The sequence below is a fragment of the Platichthys flesus genome, chromosome 14 (assembly GCF_949316205.1).
Source record: "Platichthys flesus chromosome 14, fPlaFle2.1, whole genome shotgun sequence".
Lineage (NCBI taxonomy): Eukaryota > Metazoa > Chordata > Actinopteri > Pleuronectiformes > Pleuronectidae > Platichthys > Platichthys flesus.
This window is the reverse complement of record NC_084958.1, coordinates 16,611,754-16,635,200: the sequence shown is the minus strand read 5'-3', so window position 1 is coordinate 16,635,200 and position 23,447 is coordinate 16,611,754. Positions and strand designations below refer to the sequence as shown.

At 45.0% G+C, this 23,447-nt stretch overlaps 1 protein-coding gene across 2 annotated transcripts in view; it reads right to left on the bottom strand.

Moving 5' to 3' along the window:
- Positions 1-23,447, bottom strand: part of agap3 (ArfGAP with GTPase domain, ankyrin repeat and PH domain 3) — a 114,803-nt gene that overhangs the window by 54,492 nt on the left and 36,864 nt on the right. The window contains exons 1-4 of one of the 2 annotated variants that reach the window (XM_062404449.1): positions 15,433-17,716; positions 9,104-9,162; positions 6,153-6,240; positions 2,121-2,206 (exon numbers count right to left, since the gene is read on the bottom strand). In XM_062404449.1, the coding sequence (XP_062260433.1) occupies positions 2,121-2,206; positions 6,153-6,240; positions 9,104-9,162; positions 15,433-17,038 (1,839 nt within the window). In that variant the 5' untranslated portion in view covers positions 17,039-17,716. Of the gene's footprint in view, positions 1-2,120; positions 2,207-6,152; positions 6,241-9,103; positions 9,163-15,432; positions 17,717-23,447 lie in introns of those variants that run through there. The other variant, XM_062404450.1, reaches the window with a different exon arrangement.

The following is a 23,447-nucleotide window of genomic DNA, read 5'->3' as shown; positions in this document are numbered from 1 at the left end:
TTTTCTTATGACAACTGTAGTTTCAATCATTTTAAACAAAGAAATTAAAGGATTGTGTGGGGGTCTAAATACTGTGTTGTTTGTTATTTATTGATTTTTCAAGCACGATGGCCTAAAGGCTTTCATCAAATATATATATCAATATAAAGACATCTGAGCTGAGTGGTTTTTCATGCGTCTTATCTTGTAATGGAAGTTCACACACACAGACAGAAGGGGGCAGTGCAGCAGCAGCTACAACCCACTGGCTGGGCACCATCACCAGGTGGACTGAAGGATGGAACCCTGCCACTGAAGCCCTTTCTGTTTTATGTATCCCCTCTGCTATCATAATCTTGGAACCATTCTGTCTGCACAGTCGCATACATTCATAATCTCCACATACTTTACGATCAAATTGCGGCGAGGTCCCCCCCCCCCCCCGGGCGGAGGAAATCAATCCTAATCACCATCCATTCTCAGGCAGAGCAGAACCCGGAGTCGCCCTGACGGTGACAATCAAATGATAACTATCCCCCTTGTGTTCCCCCACTTCTTCAAGCCTCCGAGCCACAACTCAGCTCAGCCTCCCTGCGAGTGGGAACATAACAGAGGCCTTTAATTATGCCACTAATTATACAGTCAACCGACAACCGAGCCGAACTCACCCCTATTCCCCGATCTCACAGGGCGAGATGATGCAAGTGTAAATGTGAGCTCGGGCACCTGTGGCTGCGGCTGCTCGTAGACACCGAATGATGAATTCACACCCAGATCACATGTGACAGGAGACACTGAATCTTATGAATGGAGCCTGCAGCAGGTCGGCTTGTGTTCTCTCTGGGGCGCGTGGCTTATTAGATTCGTATCTAATCTATGGACTTTAGGTGCGGCTTTAAAACAGCAGGGACAAATAGCTCATAGTTAAGAAATGAAACTCCAAAATCAAATAGAAAACTCAATAAGCCCTAGATATCACGCTCTGCCACATATACCACCTTTTTGCTTGTTAGCAAAGTAGATTAAGTGTTGAACATTAGGCTTTGCTCATAAAAAGACAGGGAAAAGCTAAAAGACTCCCGAGACAGTTGTTTTCCAGTGGTGGGAAATAACTACATTAATGAACTTAAGTCTGGTGTCTGAGCCTGTATTAATGTTTTATAGTTTTTCTGCTACTTAGCAGAAGGAACAAGAAATATTTACTCAAGAGCTCAAACAATATGGATTCTTGGGCATTATTCACTGCATGCTACGAGAATCAACCCTGTAAATAAATGACAAAAATAAAAATGCTATAACACTGAGAGGAACTGTGGAACTCAGTGATGCGTCTGTGTGACTTGTCAGATCACATTTGATGCAGTAGTTGTTTTCATTGCTTTTAATAAAAATGTGTTTTAGCAGCTTTATATGTTATTTCACTCGAGTATTTCCAATTTATGCTACTTTCTATTATACTGTACTCCACCACATTTCAGAAGATAATACCACATTTCTACTCCATTACTTCTATTTGAAAGAATCATTTAGTAGTTACTAGACTCACACATAAGTTGTTTATATCAAGGTCCAAACAGGATGATGCAGATACTGTGCAATCAGAGAGTCAGAATGAATCTCAGTCTATATTCAGAAAGCATTGGGCACCCGATGTTAAGTTGATTTAAGCCCTGGATCATCAGTATGTGGGAGGTAAGACCCAACACTGTCTGGAAAAATCATGGTTCAGGAATAAGACTGAGTTTAGTCTGGTAGCTGCTCTGTCATTTATCAGGACTGGATTAGTGGGAAGAAATTCCTCCATTTATCACATTTGAAGCATAAACCGACAGATCACATTGTCAATAACATCCCATTCTAAAACTATTCATATCCCACAAAGTAAAGGGACAGATATCTGCTGCACTGTCCCTTTGATCTCACACACAGACACACACACCCACACAAAGATTTTGGCTCAGATTGCTCATTGATCTGTTGCTGTCCTTTAAGCGCTTTAGGAAGAAGGACCACAGAGCAGCGTCACACTGCTCCAGAGAGTCCTGCAGTGAAGTGACGCTCTGTCTCTGCACAGTTCCTTTCTGCATCACAGTCTGCAGACTCATCTCTGGAGCCTTAGAGAGAAGGAACAGCGGTCATACCTGCAGCTCTGGAGGGCCTCCTTCATCTCGGATCAGGAGAAGGTAGCTCTGTCCGTCCACCACGATTTCTTTCTTGAACCGTCCACCTGATGAAGAAGAGAAGAGATATTTATTTCAAGAGTCGATTAAAATTCCATGTTGTGTACGGCCAAGTACTAGCAAAACAAATGCTCTCTTTCCAGAGGTACAATAACTCATCACCAGTGTAGAAAATTAATGAAAACACATTTTAAGCTCCGTAAATATACTATATGTTACTTTGGCCACTAGGGGTCTCTCATTCAAAACAACAAGAGGCCTAGTTGGCTGATGTTTAGGTTTCACCACCATGCAGATGAAAATCTACCTGATGAGACTCAGGGATACACAAGTGTTCTTTACGTTAGTGGCCACACAGTATACGTCCAACATCCATAACCGATTCCTGATTCAGTAAGGTGCACATTCAAGTCATTCCTTGGTCACGGTTAGTGTTAAAGCTTTGAGCTGAACTTTGTCAAATCGTTCCTCGTTCAAGCCCATTGTGTTCGTATAAAAGTGAATACTAGATGTGTACTGACGGGAAAGGAGCCAGTCAGATTCCAGCTAGGGACAGTGCCCCCCTGACCCTGCTATTCACAGTCATTCATTACTAGTGACCACTTCAACGATGGAGGGAGATAATAGCTAACTGGCTAGCGGAGTGTTTTCCTTCCTCATACGTCGGTTTCCCTGGAAGTTGTAGCACAGATGGTTAAAGCCACGGGTAGCATAGATATGACACAATTAAAAGGCCTTGAAGATGACACGTCCCGTTCCCTTGAATACGTTCAGGGATTTCTCAGAGTTTGAACATTATTGGAAACATTAAGAAGAATTTAAAGACACGTTATATATAACATATGTCTAGTCATTTAAAGGGGAATTGTAACATATTATATTTTCAATCGTAAAATAAACCAAATTGTATCAAGGCACAGCTCGACCAAGCTTGGTGAAGTGAGTTAAACTGCAGCTTCTTGATTTTCCTCAAAGTGTTGCCGTTACATGATCGTATGCCGACAGGAAGCCAGGTCTCTCTGGAGCCAATTATACGGACGAGAACTCCCAGTTTAGCATGTCTAATGCACAGCTGCTGAGCGAACGAGTTCAGCGCCACCGCCGCGAGTCCTGGAAAGACCCCGCTCTCACTTTACAAACACCATCAGGCTGCATGTACGCTGCATCCATCACTTCACCGAGTGAGTTGCTCGATTTTTATCGACACACAAAAGTCATTACACTTGTGAAATGGTAGGAATATTGGAATAAATTAACGCTGGGATTAAAATGAGAGGGAGGGAATCAAAGAGAGATAAAATCAGAAACCCTCTGAACTGGTGTGGCTCGTGTCACACCGTGTCTACAGGGTAGTAGTGAGGAGCTGACACTTGACGGCAGCTGAGCGTTATGCAACCTCCTCATTCCCTTTCAGATACAAATGCATATTCCTTGCCGCAGGTAACGCTGGCTGCAGATACACAGCCGGCTGATGGGAGAACTCTGCAATAAATTTGATTTAGCATATAATCTGAATAGTTTTCGGGATCCTATGGGGATTAAGGACATTTAAATTAGAAAGCATTGGAAGCTGTGCCTTATGAATGGGAAATATGATTAAAAAAAGTAAAGGAAAGATCAGGACATGTATAAAAGGCTGAATAAAATTACACCTGCTACATGTTTGCAGGGGTTTCATACGCGGATATGTTCGCTAACATCTAGAAGCACTGATCTCGCATCATAGGAGAGATATAGGGGAAATACAGTAGCTCGTCACTGTCATTTTGAATAGGCAAAATGATTTCCTGTCTGAACAAGCAAATACATATCACTCGAGCCAAGCTTCCACCCTGTTAAGTCCACTTTAGCCCGCTTGGCAAATGGGGGTCTCTCCCAGCCTTTTGCACCGGCTCTTGAGCCCGGGGAGATGCTGGTTGTGTAACAGAGAGAGAGACAGAGAGAGGAGAGGAGAGGAGAGAGAGAGAGCGAGAGAGAGAGATAGAGAGAGAGAGAGAGACAGAGAGAGAGAAAGAGAGAGAGAAAGAGAGAGAGACAGAGAGAGACAGAGAGAGATTCATGAACCACCAGCCAGCTTCTTTTCTCTCTCTTCCACTGAACTGACACAGCTTTGGAGATTCAGACAAAGGACTGAGAAACTATGTGTCTGTGCGTTTCTGAATCCTGCTCCAAAGGAGAGCAGAGAGATGAGGAGGATCTCGTTACGCCGAGACCAGATTCATCACAGTGTGTGTGGACGCTGGCAGCGAGTCCTGCATGTCACGCCGGAGAGAAGCCTCACTGAAACCAGTTTGTGTATCGGAGGCGTGCGGGTGTGGGGCGAAAAAACACGCGTGGAATCTGAGGCAACTATTTCAGTTACATAATCATCCAGGAGGCTGTTGTCTTAATTCAGAGCCGAGCTGATACAAATGCATTGAAAAATAGAAAAGCAGCGCTGGGAGTAGAACGCAGCACACTGTCAGGCTCCTCTCTTCCTCCGACACGGTGAGGAGTAGTGATGAATAATTTATACGTGTTGTCAAAAGCTCACATTAAAATAAGGCGACTAATAACCTTGCAAACTGCCTGCAGAGAGCCGGCAAGTCGGTGGGCCCGGTTTAACACGCAGTGAGCACACTCTGCTCGCGACGAGGCTCAGACCTCGACACGGAGCCACAATCCAACAGAGCTCCATCCGGTGTTGCCATGGCAACGCACCCCAGTACCTTTTTTTTTTTTGTTCAGATATCAAAGCAAAGGCCCAGGAACAAAACACTGACGAGAAAAAAAACACACACACACACACACACACACACACAACTGAACCTGCCGCCGCTGGGCAACGCTTTCTGCAATGCAAACGCCCGACCTGAAGTGAAGCCATGTGTCAGAGCACATACGAAGCAGCTGCTCATCATGGGACAGGTATGTTGTATCACAGCAACACGCCGCCGTGCAGAGGCTCACGTTTGTTCCCTGATCACAGAAACAACGCTCGCTCTGTTTTTATCCTGCATTTCCACCATTGATTTCTCGAGGACTAATTAAGCTATGAACATTTTTCCTCCCTTGGTGCGGCCAAATGCCAAAAACTAATTATGCACTTCATGTCTCATCCTCGCTATAATTACTCGAAAATGAAACACTGCAAAACCCCTCAAAGATCATCAGCTAAGTCTGCGTTTGCCAACATCTTCAGTGCATTTTTCAAAAGGGGAGGACATTCCTTCCGGGGCCAGAAGGGGGCGTTGTCAGTATGATTTTTGCTGATAAATTCTAGGATATCAGATTTTCAAATCTTAACAAGTTAATTATAACTGGCGAGGGGGGGGGGGGGGGTCCCTTCCTGCAGATGACACATTCTAAGACATGTTGAACCGGCTCATTCTACATCAGGACACCCAGGAAGTTTATGCTTTACGGCTGTGATAAAAATCTTACATCGACAGTCTCGGATAATTGATGGAGTTCAGTTTTACCTTCATGCGGAACCTTCACAGCCCTAATTTACTGGGAAAGTTACGCTTCGTCATTATCTCACCAGTGATAGTGGAGGAACGAAATGGAAATTCATCAACTGAGCCACAGCAATTATAAACCCTGGCATCGAGAAGCTTGATATAATCAAACACACAACAGGCAAATTATAAAAACACTCTCACAAGGCGAACCGGTGCCATGCGTCATGTAAACATCCTAATACACACGTCCTGATAAAGCCATCCATCTGAGCAGAGCAGCAGTCAGAGCCAACTTCTACTTTATTCTGGTGAAAAACAAAAGGAAGCTCATTTAGCAGTCAGCGGGTTTCTGTATAATTTGACTTTTGAAAAGCATCATCGGGCGACATCATCAAGCCTCATGTCTCTTCACTTTCACTCGTCAGTAAAAATGTTATTTCCCACAAGCTGTGAGGCAAACGAGCGGCGTGACAATGAGGCTAAAGGAGCCACACTTCACTTTGGGATTGAACCAGCTCCTCGTGACCCTGCACCTCCGGGAGACTCTTACCTTCGGGAGACTCCTCCTGCACGTAGGTCCCCGTCAGGTACCGGTGCACCAAGGCCGACTTCCCACTGGACAGATTCCCCACAATGCCCTGCAAGGACGAGAACAGGAATACAGTGAGTATGACAAGATCACAGCAGAGGAAGGAGGCATAAGAGACCATAACGTTGACCTAAAAAAAAAAAAAACTATGTCAGCACAAGGTGTTCCTGAAGCTTTCAGCCTCGCTCAGCAATTTCCTCCACTGAGCGAGGCCACGAATTGTGTCAGATGAATTTGTAAATAAAAATTTGCCGACCCTTTTTTTTTTTTTGGTCGAGATCTTTCCGAGGTCAAGAGTGAACATTTAATATCAATCATCAAAGTGTCTCCGTAGGTTTCAGCCCATTATTGACTTTTTATTATGGTCATCAACAAAAAATACTGCATCTAGGTGACGAAGTGATAAATATTAAACCTTCACCTTCACTTCACTGCTCCATGTCAAGAGTTTCCCTCTACTGCCACCGGCAAGTACCGTTAATAAAACGTCTAAGAAGAAATGATTTCCGGTAAAGAAGCGTTAGTGAGAGCTAGCCAAAATACTTGTAATACTTATAATCTTTCATGCTGGAAAGACCCACATTAAAAAGGCATTATGTACAGTATGAAAGATATTAATACTGAGGGGTGGCGTTAGTGTTGCTAATTACAAAACAACAAAAGCAACCAGCACTTCCATACAGGGTTGGTAGCATACTGCTGTTAAAATATATAATGTTAGTTTTTTTTTTTTAAAGGTATCTCAACATCTCTATGTATGAACTGTAAAATGTTGCAAACCTTTAAATTTGATTTTTGAAAAGTGCCGTACAAATAAAGTTTTTTACACTGACTGATCTCTAACTTGGTGTGTGCAGCACTATTTGCCGTGTCCATCTCGTTTTTTGTCGTCCACACAGTCAGACCCTTTAACTTATCTCTCACTCTAAAGTTTGTGTACTTGTACGACCTTTGTATGGTGTACATGCATCCCCATGACAGCCATAAATATAATGATTTATTCATCAGCGTGGGAAGTGCTGGTGTACGATGTGCAAAATGAATAATGGCCCAATTTTAAAACCTCAAATAATCCACATTAGTATCTGCCTCAGAATCGCAACATCGCTCTGGCTGTAATTAACGTTCAGAGTTATGTAACTTTTACTGAAAATAGAAACTTATTCTGCTTCTGTAAATGGTGCGCATCAAATCAAAAGTACTGTATGCTTAGAAAAGAATGGGCAGTGACGGAAAGTACTGTTGTTTTGAACCACAACCACAAACGGGACGGTCCTTCACACAGGCTGCGAGAGGTTGAATCGTTATGAGGAAAGTCCTGTGGCAAACATCGATTTGGTTTCCACCTCTTCCCTGCTTCCTCTCCCTGGTGTCCGGGCCGAGCCCAACTACTGCAGCGCCTTCAGGGTGATGCATGGTGGAGGGTGGGCCGATGATGCCAGCTTGTCTGGGAAGAACAAAGGCTGCAACATCCCCTCCTTCTTCCTCCTCCTCCTCCTCCTCCTCCTCCTACTCCTCCTCCTCCCACCAACGCCCTCCTCTTCTCTCGGATCATTAGTGGGTGTTAAAGTCAGGTATGGTTCTAATTATAGGGACGTGTGAGGCACAGGAGAACAGATCTGTTTCAGGTACTTCCAAGTCGACCCTCTCCATAATTGGAGTGTATATATGGAGAGGTTCCCCCAGCAGAATTAACTACGCATACGCTTTAAGTTAGTAAAAGTTGTCAGCTCTGTGCCTTGAAAGCTATGAGTCAACAAAAATCGACTTGAAACGTGGAGCGGATCCAGAGTTCCTGCTGTTTTAACTGCTCGGCTTTGTAACCTGCTGCTATATTGGCTTCATGAAATCAAATTGCCTTATCAGCGCAAAGCTTTGACTCTCTTTCAACTCTGATGTGGAAATGTGACTGTGCAGATTTCAAAGGACGACGATCACGTAAAGGTTTGACCACGGTTGAGCTGCCATCATGAAAGTACAGGAGCACGGGGTGCAGCTGCACAGCTGGAGCAGATGTTTGAGAGGATTCCTCGTCGTTTCAAATAATCATTTGACCCCAGTTGAGATCATTATTATCTCAGTGGCATGAAAAAGAAGAAAATTACTTTTGCCATCTTATTTAAAAAAACAAAAATCAAAAGCCTCTGTTCAGTGTGACCTTATCGCTGAACAGCTACTCTGTGTAAGTTGAATCATGGCAACACTAATTCAGTCTTTCCAGGTTCATTTGGCAAACCCCTGTGTGCAGCTGCCAATTAACACCGGTTGAAATATAAAAGGAAACTGAAGCATTTCAAGAGCTTGAAAGACCAAAGAAGAAAGTTTGTCTTTGCGCTCGCTGATGTGAGCCCCCCCCCCCCCCCCCCCAACCCCCCCACTCATTCCATTGAAGTTGTCTCCTTTGCGAGGTGCTGCAACAATGAATTCACCTAACATGGAATTATCATTTCAGCTGGCAGAACGGTGGAGAGCAGGTTTTAAAGGCAGCTCGTCTTCATGGGTGGAAGACATTACACCATGTGAGGATGTTAGCTGCGCATTTGTCATTGGCTCTGTGTGTGTGTGTGTGTGTGTGTGTGTGTGTGTGTGTGTGTGTGTGTTTCACTGGCTGTTGGGATCAGACCCAGGATGTGTCACTAGTCTCGCCCAAAACTGTCACTCTTCTCGTGTCCTGCTGCAAGCAACCCTGGATCTCCATGCCAACGAATCTCATTAAAAATCACCCACTCTACGAGCCAGGGAGGAAATGTCCGGCCAGTTCTCGCTCATGCAAGATGCAGGACCAGTTCCACGTGGACGGAGAACGTGCTCTCCCACTGACCGGCGCTGTGATCTCTCATCGGCGAGATGAAACCATGCGAGGGTGGCGAATGGACAGAGGGGACAGGCAGTAATTTGAAATGTTCTCTCACCACTTTCAGCTCCGGCACTGACCGACTCAATGTCCACTCCTGACTGTTGACGAAAGAGTCTGAAAAGAGAAAAGAGGACAGAAGACAGGTTATTACAAGCAGCGGTTCCCCGTCTGACCCCAGCTGCAGGTACAGTAGTATTTCCCAGTGGATGATGGTGATGTGTCTTTACAGCTGCAGTTTGTGGGCTGTCATAATGTGTGCAACAAAATCCGTGATGGATCGTTCAGCCGTAAAAACCGATATGATGACACCTCTGGAATCCTGTCAGGCATTTAGTACATTTCCAACGACACACTGTCCGGACTTCCCCTCATTTTGTATTCCCTTCACACAAAGATAACCAATGGGATTGTGACATTAACTGAGGTGTGGATTTGCAAGGCCGTGCTGCACCAGGCTAGCTGAAGCTGGAGGATAACATGGTTAGGAAGATATTGCTTTTCACCCTGGTGCACTTTGACTTTCATTTCTGCCATAACCTCAGTTCTTTGTTGTTTTGCCCCAGCTATTTGAATAAAATATTTGATCGGCATAAGCAGAAAACAAAACAGCTAAACCCATTAGAGCTGCAATTAAAAGACAATTCATAAGTCAACAGGAAATGTATCTGAAACTGCCACCAATAAAGGATCTGATCCAGAAATGTTCCCCCACTGTCTTTAACATATTAAGATAAGGAGGTTTTTCTTTTTCAGGGGATTGTCCCAGGGAATAATTCATGGTACTTGGTAAAAACACATCAAGCATGTGAAATTTGGGGCATCTTGATTCATTTTAACGGGACTGCTGGATATATGCGCTCTGTACTGAGTACAATTTTACAACTTGACAACTTGTGAAACACACCAAACTAATAAGAACTTTGTGAAACACTTGTTAGCACAATCTCAATATAAGGTTTCAACACAGAGCCATTCCTGAGGAGGATTTGGCTAATCCATTAAATAGACACCTATTAAAGGTCCTGATTCGGCTTGTCGGCTTCTTCTTAGTGACATTTGGAGACTCGGTAATAGAGCTTTAAAAACGAGCAGTGGGAGAGAGAACTATGAAGAACCACGCAAACCCTCAGGAGTAAAAAAAAAGTAAAACAAATACGAACTCTGCTGCCAGTTTCCCACAGAGAGGGAGCACACACTGCTGTCATAACAACTATTAGGACGAAGGCCACCTTCCTGTTTTGGATCATGGCTCTAAAGCCTCCAAGTAGAAGATGCTATCTCTAATACAGGAGTGTAGCCTTCCTGTCTGCAGGTAACAAGGTGTGCGGTACTCCCCCCCCAGCTCTAAACCATAACAATTAAAGTTTAAAACCACCCAACGGGGGGCCCTCATTACTGTAAGCTTGTCGGTTGCAGCAGTAGCGGTTTCCCTTTGTGGCCCTGGACAGTGACAATATGAATAGAGTGACAGCGTAAACAGTCCAGTAACCGTGTTCACGATGAGAAACGTTTGTGTTTTGTCTATATGATTTATGCTACAAGCACATGGGCTGTCTGACTCACAGCTGAGCAGACCTGAGCCAAAAATTCCTTTACACACTACAATTAGAGTAAAAGGCCCCTCCGCTAAAATGTTTACGTATTTTCTGATCTCCCTTAACAAAGAGCTTTGTGTGCCACTCTGTCTCGCCCGTCGTGGGAGGGGAGACGAGTAGAGCAGGCCTGCCACCACAGTTTGTGCATCGTCTCCCAAACAACACGTCCCTCCTGTCGAGCCGTCCCCGTGCAGCTCGGACATGTCGGGACATGATTGGAAGGCGCTCACCTGATCCGGTTTTAAAGAGCAGGAAACAAATCACGGCTCTTCTGAGGTGATATCAGATAAAAAGTTTGTCGCCTCATTTCCTTGGATTTCCTCTCGTTTTGTAAACTTCCATTAGTCCCATTATATGAAGATTTTCATTTATGGCCTGTGAATGTTTTCCGTTACATAATTGGAGGGTTGGTAAAGATGAAAAAGTCACAACTTACAATTAGACAAACACATTGAAGGGTTCCAGTATTTAGTGTTTGCTGCGGTAACCCAACATTAACACAGAGGCAACTAGAGCAGCTCTCAGTAGAGGCTCAGCAGTCCCCTGAGCTACAGACTGCACCAAATGTGACACACTCCTAGATATTAGTCCCCTAAATATGTCTGATTCCTTTTATGTAGATCCATAAACTAGATGGTTAAAACGTCCCAAAACCTGCAAAGCCCCATCTCCAAATGTCATTCCAAGTTCCATATTGATCTGTCCTCTAGTTTTACTGTAAAGCTGCTAACGTCCAGACAAACATACCCAGATTAAAAACAGCACAGACGTGAAAGTTGTTCTCACACTTCAGGTAATCAGACTCTCAAAGGGGACAATTTCAATCAAAGACCAGTTCATAGAAACCCACGCAGGGAAACCGAGTGTCATCAAAGCCTCCGCAGAAATTGAATCTTTGCTCTGCTGACGAGCGACTGCATCTGTGGCACAGCTCATTCCCTCACAACACCACTTAGGCTCTCAAGGACATAAAGAGATAAAAGACAGTGGAAATGAGGATCTGTTACACAAAATTGCAGAAGACTTAACACACAATCAACTCTCTCACCATTAAAAGTGTATTTTTTTATTTTGTTGTCTCACAAGCAGGCCCTACACCATTGGGAACGTGCCCGACTCGCTGCCATCTTTATAGCAGCAGCAGCACAACCAGTTTGGTCGCCTGCTCTACAGAAAGAAAAAAAAGACCAAATTGAAACCATGTGCTCTGTGTTACGTCATCCTTTAAATATGAGCATCCCCACATTACCGTGTCCCAGAAAGCCGATAGAAACAGAAAAGACCCCAGCGTGTGCGGCGTCCACAGAGGACACCAGTGTCTTTGTCTCTGCGAGGGGAAAAATTGCGCTGCCGGCTTGTTTGTCGGGTTTTACACTTCACTGCTCATGTCCACTCACATAAAAATGAGCGTTCAGTCTGAAGGTGGAGGAGCACAATCAACCCCCACCCCCACAACCCCCACCATCCTCCTCAAACTTATTCCATTTCACGAGAATTGAAAATGCAATGTGAGCAGAAACCCCCGGCGCATATGGTTATTGGAGTGCGGGCGCATGCACACACATGCACGGGTTTGCCTAAATGCAGTGACTCCGGAGCGGTTTTGGGAATGAGAGGGGACAAGTCTGAGGTCGAAAAACTTCCACTCCGGCTCTCGCTGACTTTCCGACCATGCGTTCCCACCGTCATAAATTACAGAGTGTGTTCTTAGCTGGCAATTAGTAATTCTACTTCCCCCCGATTTGCCAACCTCACAACCAACCGACATTCCTGGGTCTTTCTACTTTTATCATCCACGACTTTACAAAATGGTTCCGTAGGCATCACAAAAGACGTTTTCCGACATGAACCCCATAAAATGTCCGGACCTTGATATTTCACATATGAAGAACAAAGCAGGAGATTCTCCGAGTAAGACACGTGCATAACAACAGGAAAATCTCAGGTGAGGGGTGGCAGGGTAGAAGGTGCAGGAGGCAGGACATGACGTATGAATTCCTCTGCAGAAATCAAATGTATCTGTATAAAGCAAAAGAGTCTGGCGTCGACCTTTCAAAGTTCTTTTTAATCCCGGAATAATCGTTTTTACTCTTATTTCAGTTTTATGTCTGCGGCGCGCCCATCAATTCACTGAGAATACAACAACCTGCTGTATTCTCACATGGGCTAACGCTCACACATTAGTCAGAGATTTAGCAAAGGAGCTTGTAGGAAAAACTCTGCAGCTTAATATACACAGCGAACATCACAGTCAGAGCTTGTATGTCTATTCCACCTGGCTCCCAGAAATCACTCTGTTGTTCCCATCAAAGCAGGTAGGTGAGGAAAAACAATCACCAGAGAACAAGGTAAAAACATTTATGTCGTGCCAGTCTAACGCGGCCTTGACGCTCTGCCCTACTTAAAGCTCTTAAATCCTTGTGTTGTCTGCAAGACGAGCATTGATCACTTCCCCCCCCTGAAAATAAATTGGACATCCTGGTTCAAACACGGTTCTAATTTAACACAAGCTTTGCAAATTGGGTTTTCAAGACGTGTCGCAAAACAATGCTCAGGTTGATCGACTGCATTTACGGAGCTTAGGGAGGAATGTGTCAGATTTAGCTCATCTGATTAGGGACGCGAAACAGGACAAGAGAACAAACTGAAGGACACAATCAACCCAAGGATTCAGACCCCTAAAGTTTTCAGACCCCACTTGAGCTCCCACCTTATTGTTAAAAGCTGGTTTTAGTAGAGAGAACACCCCTATGCTACTCATCAACGGAAATGTAGAACAACATGAACCCGAGAGGAGACTTTTCCTTGGCACATGCTCAATTACAAATCAAATTACAAATATTTGGATATTTACAGATTTCCCTCTTCTCAAGTCCAGACTGTCTGTCACTGGTTTCAACTGCTTGTTTGTTAGTTAACACGATTATGCAGGAACTAGATTTCCATGACATTTGGTCTGGGGGGGAGGGAATGACCCAAGGAAAAACTCACTCACTTTTTCTAAATTTTTGTTAATTTATCAGAGAATAATTCGTGGATCTTGACGAAAAGGTTAAAAGGGACTAATATTTAAATGTGGATTCATAAGAGGACTGTTGTTGAAGGTATGCTCTCTACTGAATTCTAGTTTTTCTACGTTGCCATCTGAATAAAGACAAAGGAGGATGGATCACACATTTGGTGGATTGTTTTTCAAAGTGTGTTTCAAACGTATTGCCCCCCCGACATGCACACTTATTACAGAGTTGACTCCTAAGTCCCATTTTCAGCATTTTTTACCTCTCACTAGATAAGAGCAGTGCTCGTCCCCGACGCCTTCCGACCAGCGACCCCTCCTCCAACTCAGCTATCAGCAGTGAGCCCCCATCTCACCACACAGTTCACCGATCACTCGTGCATCAACAGGCACGACAGAGTGGCTTTGTTCATCCACAGGTGGGGGTGGGGGACGCAGTCTGCACACCTCAAACCCCTTTCCCCCTGTCAGCACCCCTCCCCCAGTCCGCACTAACAAGTTATCATCAGGACGCATTTAAACTGAAAGTGTTTGTGTGTGCGTGTGTGTGTGTGTGTGTGTGTGTGTGTGCACATGTGTGTGTTTAGCGGCGGGAGGGCCGGGCCGGGCTTCAGCTTTCTGGATTAAATTTAGGGAGCAAACACTTAAGCAGGTAGCAACAGGCACGGAGTCCCACCCAGGGCATTGAACGCCTCACTTTGCTCAAGCTGATCGGCACTCCTACATTCCTAGTGCCTGACTGACTGACTGACTGTGCAGGGGGATAAATGGACGAACACAACCCGACACTGCACAACAAAGGTGCAGGTATCCTTGGTAACACGTCATCCACAAATACAAATAGACCGCAACAGCACTTTTGACCTCAGGACCCATCACAAGCTCCACGTTGGCTGGAGAACTACATATCTGCTCGGCTAACTCAAAGGTTAGCTCAGTGAGAATGAATCAAAGCACGGTGGAAGAAGTCATTTAGTTGTCACGGAGGAATAATTAGGCCTTTAAGCACGGCGTGAGGAAATCGCAGCTCAACGCAGAAATTGTTTTAATTCACAGTTACAAATATTTGCCTCTTGTCTCCGAGCTCTTCGAAGCAACTAGACAAACGCGCTCCCCTGTCGGAGTTAACCTTTAAACACAGTGCTTAAGTCCTCTTCTCTTCTCCCCATCATTATAGCATGTAAGCCCTCTTAATTTAGCCCTGCTCAGCTGCCAAACGCATCCCCATCACGGCCACTAACTGCTTTAATGCTACTGCTTAAAGCTGGTTCCCTGTGCGGGGGCCAGCAGACAGCATTATCCAGTTGCCTGTGTCCTGTGTTTGGGTGACACAGAGACGGCACTGGGGCTGTGCTACGCCACAGTGTAACCAACCATTAAAATGTGCTCTTATCAGTCATCTGGTGATTCCAGTTTACTGTGCTCGCCCACTCATTTACTCAACTTCAAAACTCTTACGTAAAGCAAAGTGATTGCTGTGTAAGTGCAAACAAACAGGCGGTTCACGACACTGGGAAATAAAGAAGCGCCCGAAATAGAAATTCCAAAAGGACTCTCTGGAACCAGACGTTTTTTGAACGCCGTCCAAACTCACAATTCCCCATGTGTTTTTCATTTGCCCGTCCGACTGAAGAAAAGAAGGAGGAAGAAGGGGGGAAGAAAGGAGCACATTTCCATGTTTCCCTTGAGCTGTGGCTTTCTTTGCAGTGCACGAGGAGCTAAAATGTGAAGAAAGGAACTGAGAAATAAATTCAGCAATCTTGCAGGTCTTACCTTGACCTTTGTGGGAGTCAATGCCTACAGGAGTCTCTATGGCGACTGGCTGTGACTTATTATTCCCAGCCAGGGGGTTTTGGCCAGTGTTTTTGCTCTGGGACTGCTGGGATTCATTTTTGCCACTGAATGGCTGCTCTTTCCTCCTGAAGCGGTTGGCTATGAGCTGCCATATGCTTGGTTCTTCCTGAACTGGTTTGGAGGACAGTTTTGTTGGGCACAGGGGGACCTCCATTACCTTGACCTTCCCCCTGCTGTGATACTGAATGTACTGCATGCCCCCATCCTCTGTTTGCTCACTAGTGGCGGGGAGCATTCTCCCTGTGAGGTATGAGAAAGGTCGCGGAGGCATTGTTGTCTCCTCAGCCGTACTTTTAGTCCGAGAGTCGTCCTTTGACTCCCCCTCAGAACCGAAATTAGCTTTGTCCCGGGGCCGAGTTCTCCTGATTCGCAGACTGAGGCTCCGTCTTAAAGAGCTCAAAGTACTTTTTGGAGCATCAGTCTTGTTGATTTTGGGAGAAGATTTTTCTTCTTTTTCACTCTCCTTCTCCTTGTTGTTATCTTGGGGTGCTTTACCAAACAGCCTCCATCGGAAGCCCCCTTTGAGATAACCTCCATCACCGCCTGTGTGGCTGCAGCTCCTCTGACTGTCTATCTCGTCATCAGACCCCCTCTTCCTCAGCTCCAGCACTGTCATGCTGACAGGCCTGGGCTTCCAGTTCCTCTGGCGGAGCCTGGGGGTCTCCTCTGCAGTGAATGAGGGCCGGTGAGCCAGGATAGAACTGAGGCCATCCACTGCCCTCAGCTCAGCCCTCCTAGTCTGGTACGGCAGGTTGTTTTCTAAAATACTTTCCCCGCTGAGGGGTTGCTGGGTCGCCAACAGAGTTGGGCCTGGGCCTGCCAGCGTGCATACACTCCTGGGCCTCCGCAGCAGTCGTTCTTGTTCAGGTTGATAATCTGCTTGCTGCTGGAGTGGGTCGCCATACATGCTCACCGTCCTCCTGCTGACCGGGGCTCCATCCTGACGCGGCCTTCGCAACAAGGCCCGCGGCAGAGAGCTGTGTCCTGCGACTGTGCCATTTTCCCCAAACACGAGCCCCCTGGCGTGGACGGTGACAGAGTGTAACGTTGAGCTGCGAACGCGAGGCTCCTGTGTGTATTTCTTCGCAGCTACGTCTGCCACGTCTCTTCCTTGCTGTGAGGAGTTACCTGAGTTTTTGGAGGGTGGTTTCAAAAACCTGTCGGTCTTCATTTTTCCCTCCACCTCCTCGAGCTCCTCCTCATTCTCCTCCAAAACTACCTCCTCTCTTTGCCTCCCAGCTCTACCTGCGCGGCTCAGGGAGGGCCACTTGTGGAGCTCCTGCCTTGCCCTGCCCAGCCTGGGGCTCTTCTCCATTGGCAATACACTCATTTTCTCTCCTCCTTGCGGACAATTGTCCACCAGGGTGTGGATGACCCGGCCCATTCCACTCCCTGACACCGGTGCATCTCCCTGTGTTTCTTTCAGGGTGACGGAGATGCAGTAAACGTTTTTCCCCTGCTGCAGTGGGTCAATAGTTGAACTCCTTGGGGTTGCATCCACCGCCCCACTGCTGAAGAATAGCATGGCACTGCACTGAGTCACACAGACATCCTTATTCACACACTAATGCAGGCACATAGCATAGGCATCCTGCCTGGAAGTTGTAGATGTTGAGCTCGTAAAGTCATTCCTTGGACGACCAAATTCCTATGCCAGGCATAATCCTTCACCTTTGACATGGGAAAAAAACTTCAAAGAAGTTAAAGTAAAGCCTGGCTGGCACCTGCATCCTCAGGCTCCTTTGCTCAGCAGACTGACTCAGCTGCTTTCTCCACACTCTGTACTACCTGTCCCACACAAGAAGACGAACAAAAGAAAAACACGGTATCCAGTCCTTATTATGCAACAGAGGCAAATCTGGAAAAGCTGCAAAAGTTGCAAACTTGGGGAAAAAACAGAATCATCCTTCCTCTTTGGCAAGTTACGAACTGTGAGCACTCCTTGTTGTCGGTGCAGACAAACCCCTTAATCTCTGTGCTCTCTCCATGCAGAGCATGAGGGAGTGTGTCTCTGTTTGAACTTTCAGCTGCCTTCCAACCCCCCTGGATACATGGAAAACAAGGAGTGGATCCCACGGGCATTAAACACACCTCCTGAGCTGCGAGTAGCCCCCACAGACAGCAACAGACAGAGGTGAACATGCGATTGAGAAAAGACAGAGCTGATTACACATTGCTGTAATCAACAGAGACTGCAGCCCAAAACAAAACAGCCATGAATGGGCTCTTTGTGTTCCCCTGACCTGTGGCAACACACTATACCAGGGGATCCCTTTTCATATTTAATGGAACAAGAGAGAGCAGTGCAAGCAACGTATTTTATTCATTAAACCACATTTTAACAATCACCAAAGTGAAGGATTGTGGTTAAAAAAGAAAAGCTATGCCTCTCAACACAAACGGAACCTGTGTTTTTAACATGGAGTATCCACACAACTCCACACAGTGCTTCCAGTGGCTCCCACTACACGGCCCACACACTGTGGGAGAGCTTTAGTTTAATACCAACACCGACCTGGTAAACCATTTATGGTGAGGGAATTGAAGTTACTGTGGAAGGAAATGTTCCATTGGAATTCACATATCTCTACATTCACTCCCCGGGTTCTTCAGCATTAAACTTAGAAGGGAAAACTGTAGCATTTCGAGCAAGTGCTTTTACATGTTCCCACTCTTTTCAAAGGTGTGGTGGTCTCTGATGAGTTGCTGAAGCCCTGTTTCATATTATAAAGCACCAACTGAATGAAGCCAGGTTTTACCAGCTCTGCAGAACTGAAACACTGCCCCACTGTGGTCAAAAAGAGAAAAGAGCAGGGAGGAAACAGGGGGCTTTCTTTCCTGAGGCAACATTGATACTGATTCATAACATTAACGTTGCTATAATTTGCCTCAAGTATATTCAGGAGAGCACTTAAGATATCATATGTGAAGTTAAATATGCAAAGTTTCATTAAAACTTTTCCTTTGTTATGCTTATTAAATGATGCCCATAACTTTCTTCTATTATTTATATATTAATTATGAATGTGTGTGTGCAGGAATGTGTATCATTTTTTTAGGAAACTAATTTTGTGCAATGACAATAAAGCTTTCAAATTCTAAATATATATATAAATCTTGGAAACAGGTGCATGACCACAATGAGTAGAGCTGCTTATGAGGGCTCTGGGCAGAAACCAACAACAGAGTGAAACACTGGCTGTTGATTCTGAGTGTGTCACTGTGGGAAATCCAGTATGACCATGAAACTGTAAAGTCTGAGCCCAAGCATCACAGCAGCTCCATTCAAGAAGTTGATTGAAAAACTCATCTCTTGGTAACAAAAGCCCCCTGTAGCCCTGTAATGGATGACGCACAGATCATTTCCTCAAGTTGGAGAGGAAAAAAATAAAACATTATTTGAAAGTGGCAGAATCAAGGTTTGCCATTTCATAGCTTCTGCAGCTTTTGTGGCTGTATCAGCCGACTGTCGGGCGAACAAGTGAAAACATTTAATATATTAAGGAGACTCACTGCTTTATGTTTTGGCGTGCACTCTAACAAAATGTACAAGCAGGCATATCTTGCATCTTATTAGTGAGAGACTACGGACTATTGCCAAGCCTGAGCTGACTCCTCTGGCCTTTACCTGTGTCTAGGTAGTAGGGGTTCAGGATGATATGGGGCTCATCATCGAGCAAGCTGTCCTTTTCGCTCCACTGGCTCTGGTGGTGTCGATTTCTTCTTCGACCCCCGAAGCACAGTAACATACTGAAGTCCGCCTATAACCTGAGGGACGTCTCCATGACTCACAGAGCAACCATTCGTGAAGAAAAAAAACCGCTGAACTATCACGTGTCAGTCCAAATCTCTGGTTATCACTTCGATGCCCCGTCCTCCTGGGTTCTGTCTTCTTTCAGGCGTTTCTGTGAAAATGTCTCCTCAGCTCCCAGCACGTCAGTCCTCTGCAGCGTTTTGTCCATCAAGTCAGTAAAAACAACTCACTCTCTCTCTTGCAGTTGCATGGTGCCGGAGCCGGGATGTTCCCTCCATGCAGTCCTGATAATGTGGTTACCAGCAGAAGCCTGATGAAGTGGCCCGGAGAGGCCGCGTGTCACAGTTCACATGGAAGTGGCTTCCTCCGGGTGATTGGTAATGCAGGTGTTGGTCAGCAGGGTTCTACATAAGAAACCCTGACAGGATTAAGGTTAATCCACTATCCTGTTGTCTTTGTTGTGGATCGGTCCAGCGGAAACATGCGTCGCGGTAAATCCTCGGGATCTTAAGGCGCTGACCAGGTAACAGAGCTCCTCTTGTCTTCCCTCTCTCTCCTCCTCCTCCTCCTCTGTCCCGCAGCTAAATGCTTCTCCCTCTTGTAATAGTATCTTGATGGCAGCAGGGAGGCTTATTCAGAAAAACTGGATTGGCATGTTTCGAGGTTCCTGAATTCCTCTCCGCCTCCTCCTCCGTATGTGTTTACACATCTGCCCGGTTGCGAGCGGATGTCACAGCGTGTGTGTGTGTGTCACATATGAATCTCAAGCATGCGTCACTGTAACAAACATACTGCTGTTGTTTTGCCAACATGACTCTGACCCGACTGTGTGACCTCCCTCGGGCTACATTCAAAGTCTCCATCAGCACAGAGGTCTTTCTGTTAATTCTTCCTATCACGTGTCTCATCATGTGTGTTACCGCTTCTACCACAGCCGTTATGGAAAATGCCAACAGAAGATTGGGAGCTTGCTTTTCACGAATGGAGAACACGGCGGGAGATTGTTCGGATCAGACGGGTTCACAACAGGAGCGTTCAGCCGGCACAGCGTGACACAGATATCCCTCTACTTCTTTATTCATGGAATTTGTATTAGTGTGAAAGTGTCTTGTTTAGGTTTGTGAAATTGATGTGGGATTACACCGAAATGACAGGAATCTAGACAGAAAACTACTTTCTTCACCCTGTAGGTCATTGGAGCCTATAGTTTCTACTTTGGCCCACATTTGTAAGCTGGTCTGTGTTGAAAAAAGTATTTAAAAAAAGAATTATACTGTCTGTACATACAGTCACTTCACAAAGCAACTTTGAGATATACAAAAATGTTTGGGCATGTGTCAGACTTCAGGGGCCTTGATAGTTTAATAATTCCTATGAGCAGGGACAGATATGTCTGAGCAGCAGACATGACAGACGCTCTGTATTTATATAAGGCCACAGACACTATGTTGTCTAGCAGATAGCATGATGCATCAACGCCACACGAGTAAAGCTTCCTAACCCTCCGTCAGAATTAGAGCGTGAGTCAGCGGCGTGAGGAAGACGGCCGCGCACACATGTACGCTCTCTCTCTCTCTCCGGGAGGACAGTCGACTTCCTCTGGCGGACGCGGCGACAAGAAGAAGGAAGCGACTTAAAAATAATCTGCTTTAGACACCTGATGACCGTCTAGCACCCAAAAGGACAAATGTGGTGTGATTTACTGTCTGAAAGCCCAAACACACACATGAGCGTCTCCGCTGCATCAGTCAGGGATGTTTGGCGAGAGGCTTCGGGCGACAAATCGGTGTCAAACCTCGAAGCGGTGACTCACGGGGAGATCACAAATGTTTTCCTTGATGTCATGCTTTTTCAAATATAACCCCGATGCGAACATGTGAATGTGAATCAGAGTTTTTGCTGAACCCGGGGAGCTTGTTCACACCTTTTAAGGCGGGTCGTTGATTGGAGAGAGGACTGATCTCATTGGACGGAGTCAGAAACTGTGATTAACGTCATCACACGGCCGACACACGAGCCCTGAATCGCTAATAGGCCCGTGTGCGAGGTTCTGCCCGAGGCTTCAGGCAAACCAAATGACTCCTGATGCCGTCCACTGCATATTTGATGCAGTGATCTGCAGAGAATACTGAAAATATGATGAGACCTTGTTTCGGGTAAATAGAGAGAATAAGAAGAATTGGACAGGCCTATAAATAAATGAGGACGACCAGAAATTCATATCAAAACTTTATCTCAATAGCAATTGACCAAAAACATTAAATAGTTATTACAAATTACCGTCAGAGCTCACTGGTGTAACACTAATTATGCATTCATGATATCTGCTGTAAGGTCATGTTTAAAATATGATGAAGAGTAAAACCATTAGCATTTAGCTTGTTAGGCTGCAAGCTGCTTTATTTTGAATGGAGACCAGCGTGAGGAGACTGGGAGATGGATTTTCCTTCGTCGCTCATTAAAGCGTTCGGAGAAACTTTTTAACGAGCCGTACTAACATCGTTTAAATCTGAAACGTCTGCGACTCCATGGAGGTCTCTGTTGATACTTTTTTTTCTTGCTCTAATTGCATTAGATTATATATTATAATGTAATTTAGGGTCAAAACCTCCCTATAACTCAAACAGCTTCCACATAGTCGGATATAGAGTAAGTTGATGCATTATTGTTGAGCATAGTTTTCTAATGACTGTCAGCTACTAAATCCTTATTATTGCTTATCGGCACAATGGCTTATACAACTTCTTACCTCCGCCAGGGAGGTTATGTGCTCATCTTTGTTTGCCTGTTAGCAGGATTACGGGAAACTTTGTGGAGAGGATTAAATTTTGGTGCTGATCCAGGATTATTCTTCATTTTTCTTTAACATTGCGAGAAAGTGCGTTCATCAGTAATTTCCGTTCATTTCTCAGAGAGATATTCATGGATCTTAGTGAAGAAATTCAGGCATGTTCGGAGGAATGATATTTATAGGTTGGTGCAACTTGGTGCGGAGCCAAATAAATGTGGTTTCATAAGAGGCCTGGTATTATTGGCTCTCTCCTCACCGGGTGCCTGCAGAGCACCTGGAGTAAAACACTGTGTTATTAATCAAAACACAAGAAAAGCACATAATCTTTAAAAGAAACAGCAGTACTTTATAGCTACATTATGAGGTACCCACACGTATAGCATGATTTAATAACATGCATGCAAACATATTCTCTTACATAACCTGAACATCTTTGGATATATCGTGTTCTATACATGACATGTTGGTTCTAGATTTATATTCAGGACTTTTTGCTCTCTCTACATTTAATAGAGCAAATAATTACCTGGGAAAATAAACGTCAGCTAACTTGACAGTAAAAAAGAATCATTACTTGCAGCTCTGCAGTTATGGAATGTGTGATCTCATTTGCATACTATAACAGGATTACTGAGGCTGTCTGTAAAACAATTTCTAATTATTGTGGAGTTATTACATCCACAGAGGAGTTTACAGTTTAATCCGTGTGTCTGGTTGTGCAAAAAAGTTGAGATGTATTTCGTACAGCGTGGTCACAGATAATCAGACTCTATTCTTCTATTGTAAGAGTTTGATAGACATGTGTGGGATTGTTTGGCCTTGACGGAGAAATGCGCTGCACTGAATGCCCACCGGATGTTTCTTTATATATTGTTTATGCCTCCAGTTCCGTATTTATTTGATTTACCACTTTGCTGTTAGTTTTGATAACACCTGGTTATTCCCTGACGGATCGTGCCGCTGTGGCAGCCGAGCTAGAGCTTAAAAAAAAGGCTGCCACTACATCTTTAGAAGAAAAATGTGGGAATAAATTAGCACCGCTAATTGTAAGTTCCTCTGGAACGTTGATGTTTTCCTGGGTGTGACTACTCAGCTCACTGTGGCATAATTAACACTTGCCGTGGCTCGCCACAAAAGAAAAAAAAACAGACACAGGTTTGACAAACAGCGAATTCCCATGAAACATCTGCATAATTTGATTAGAAAACACAAACAGGAATGATAGTCATCGCTGAAAAATGAAATAGATGTGGATAAGAGTTTTTCTTTCCAAACGCCATAATGAAAATCTCCCTCAGACATGAGGTCAACAGTTTGGGTGTGATTCAAGCCAATCTGTGCATCTGTGCGTGCAGGAACACAAGTACCGCTGCACTCACAAACACACAC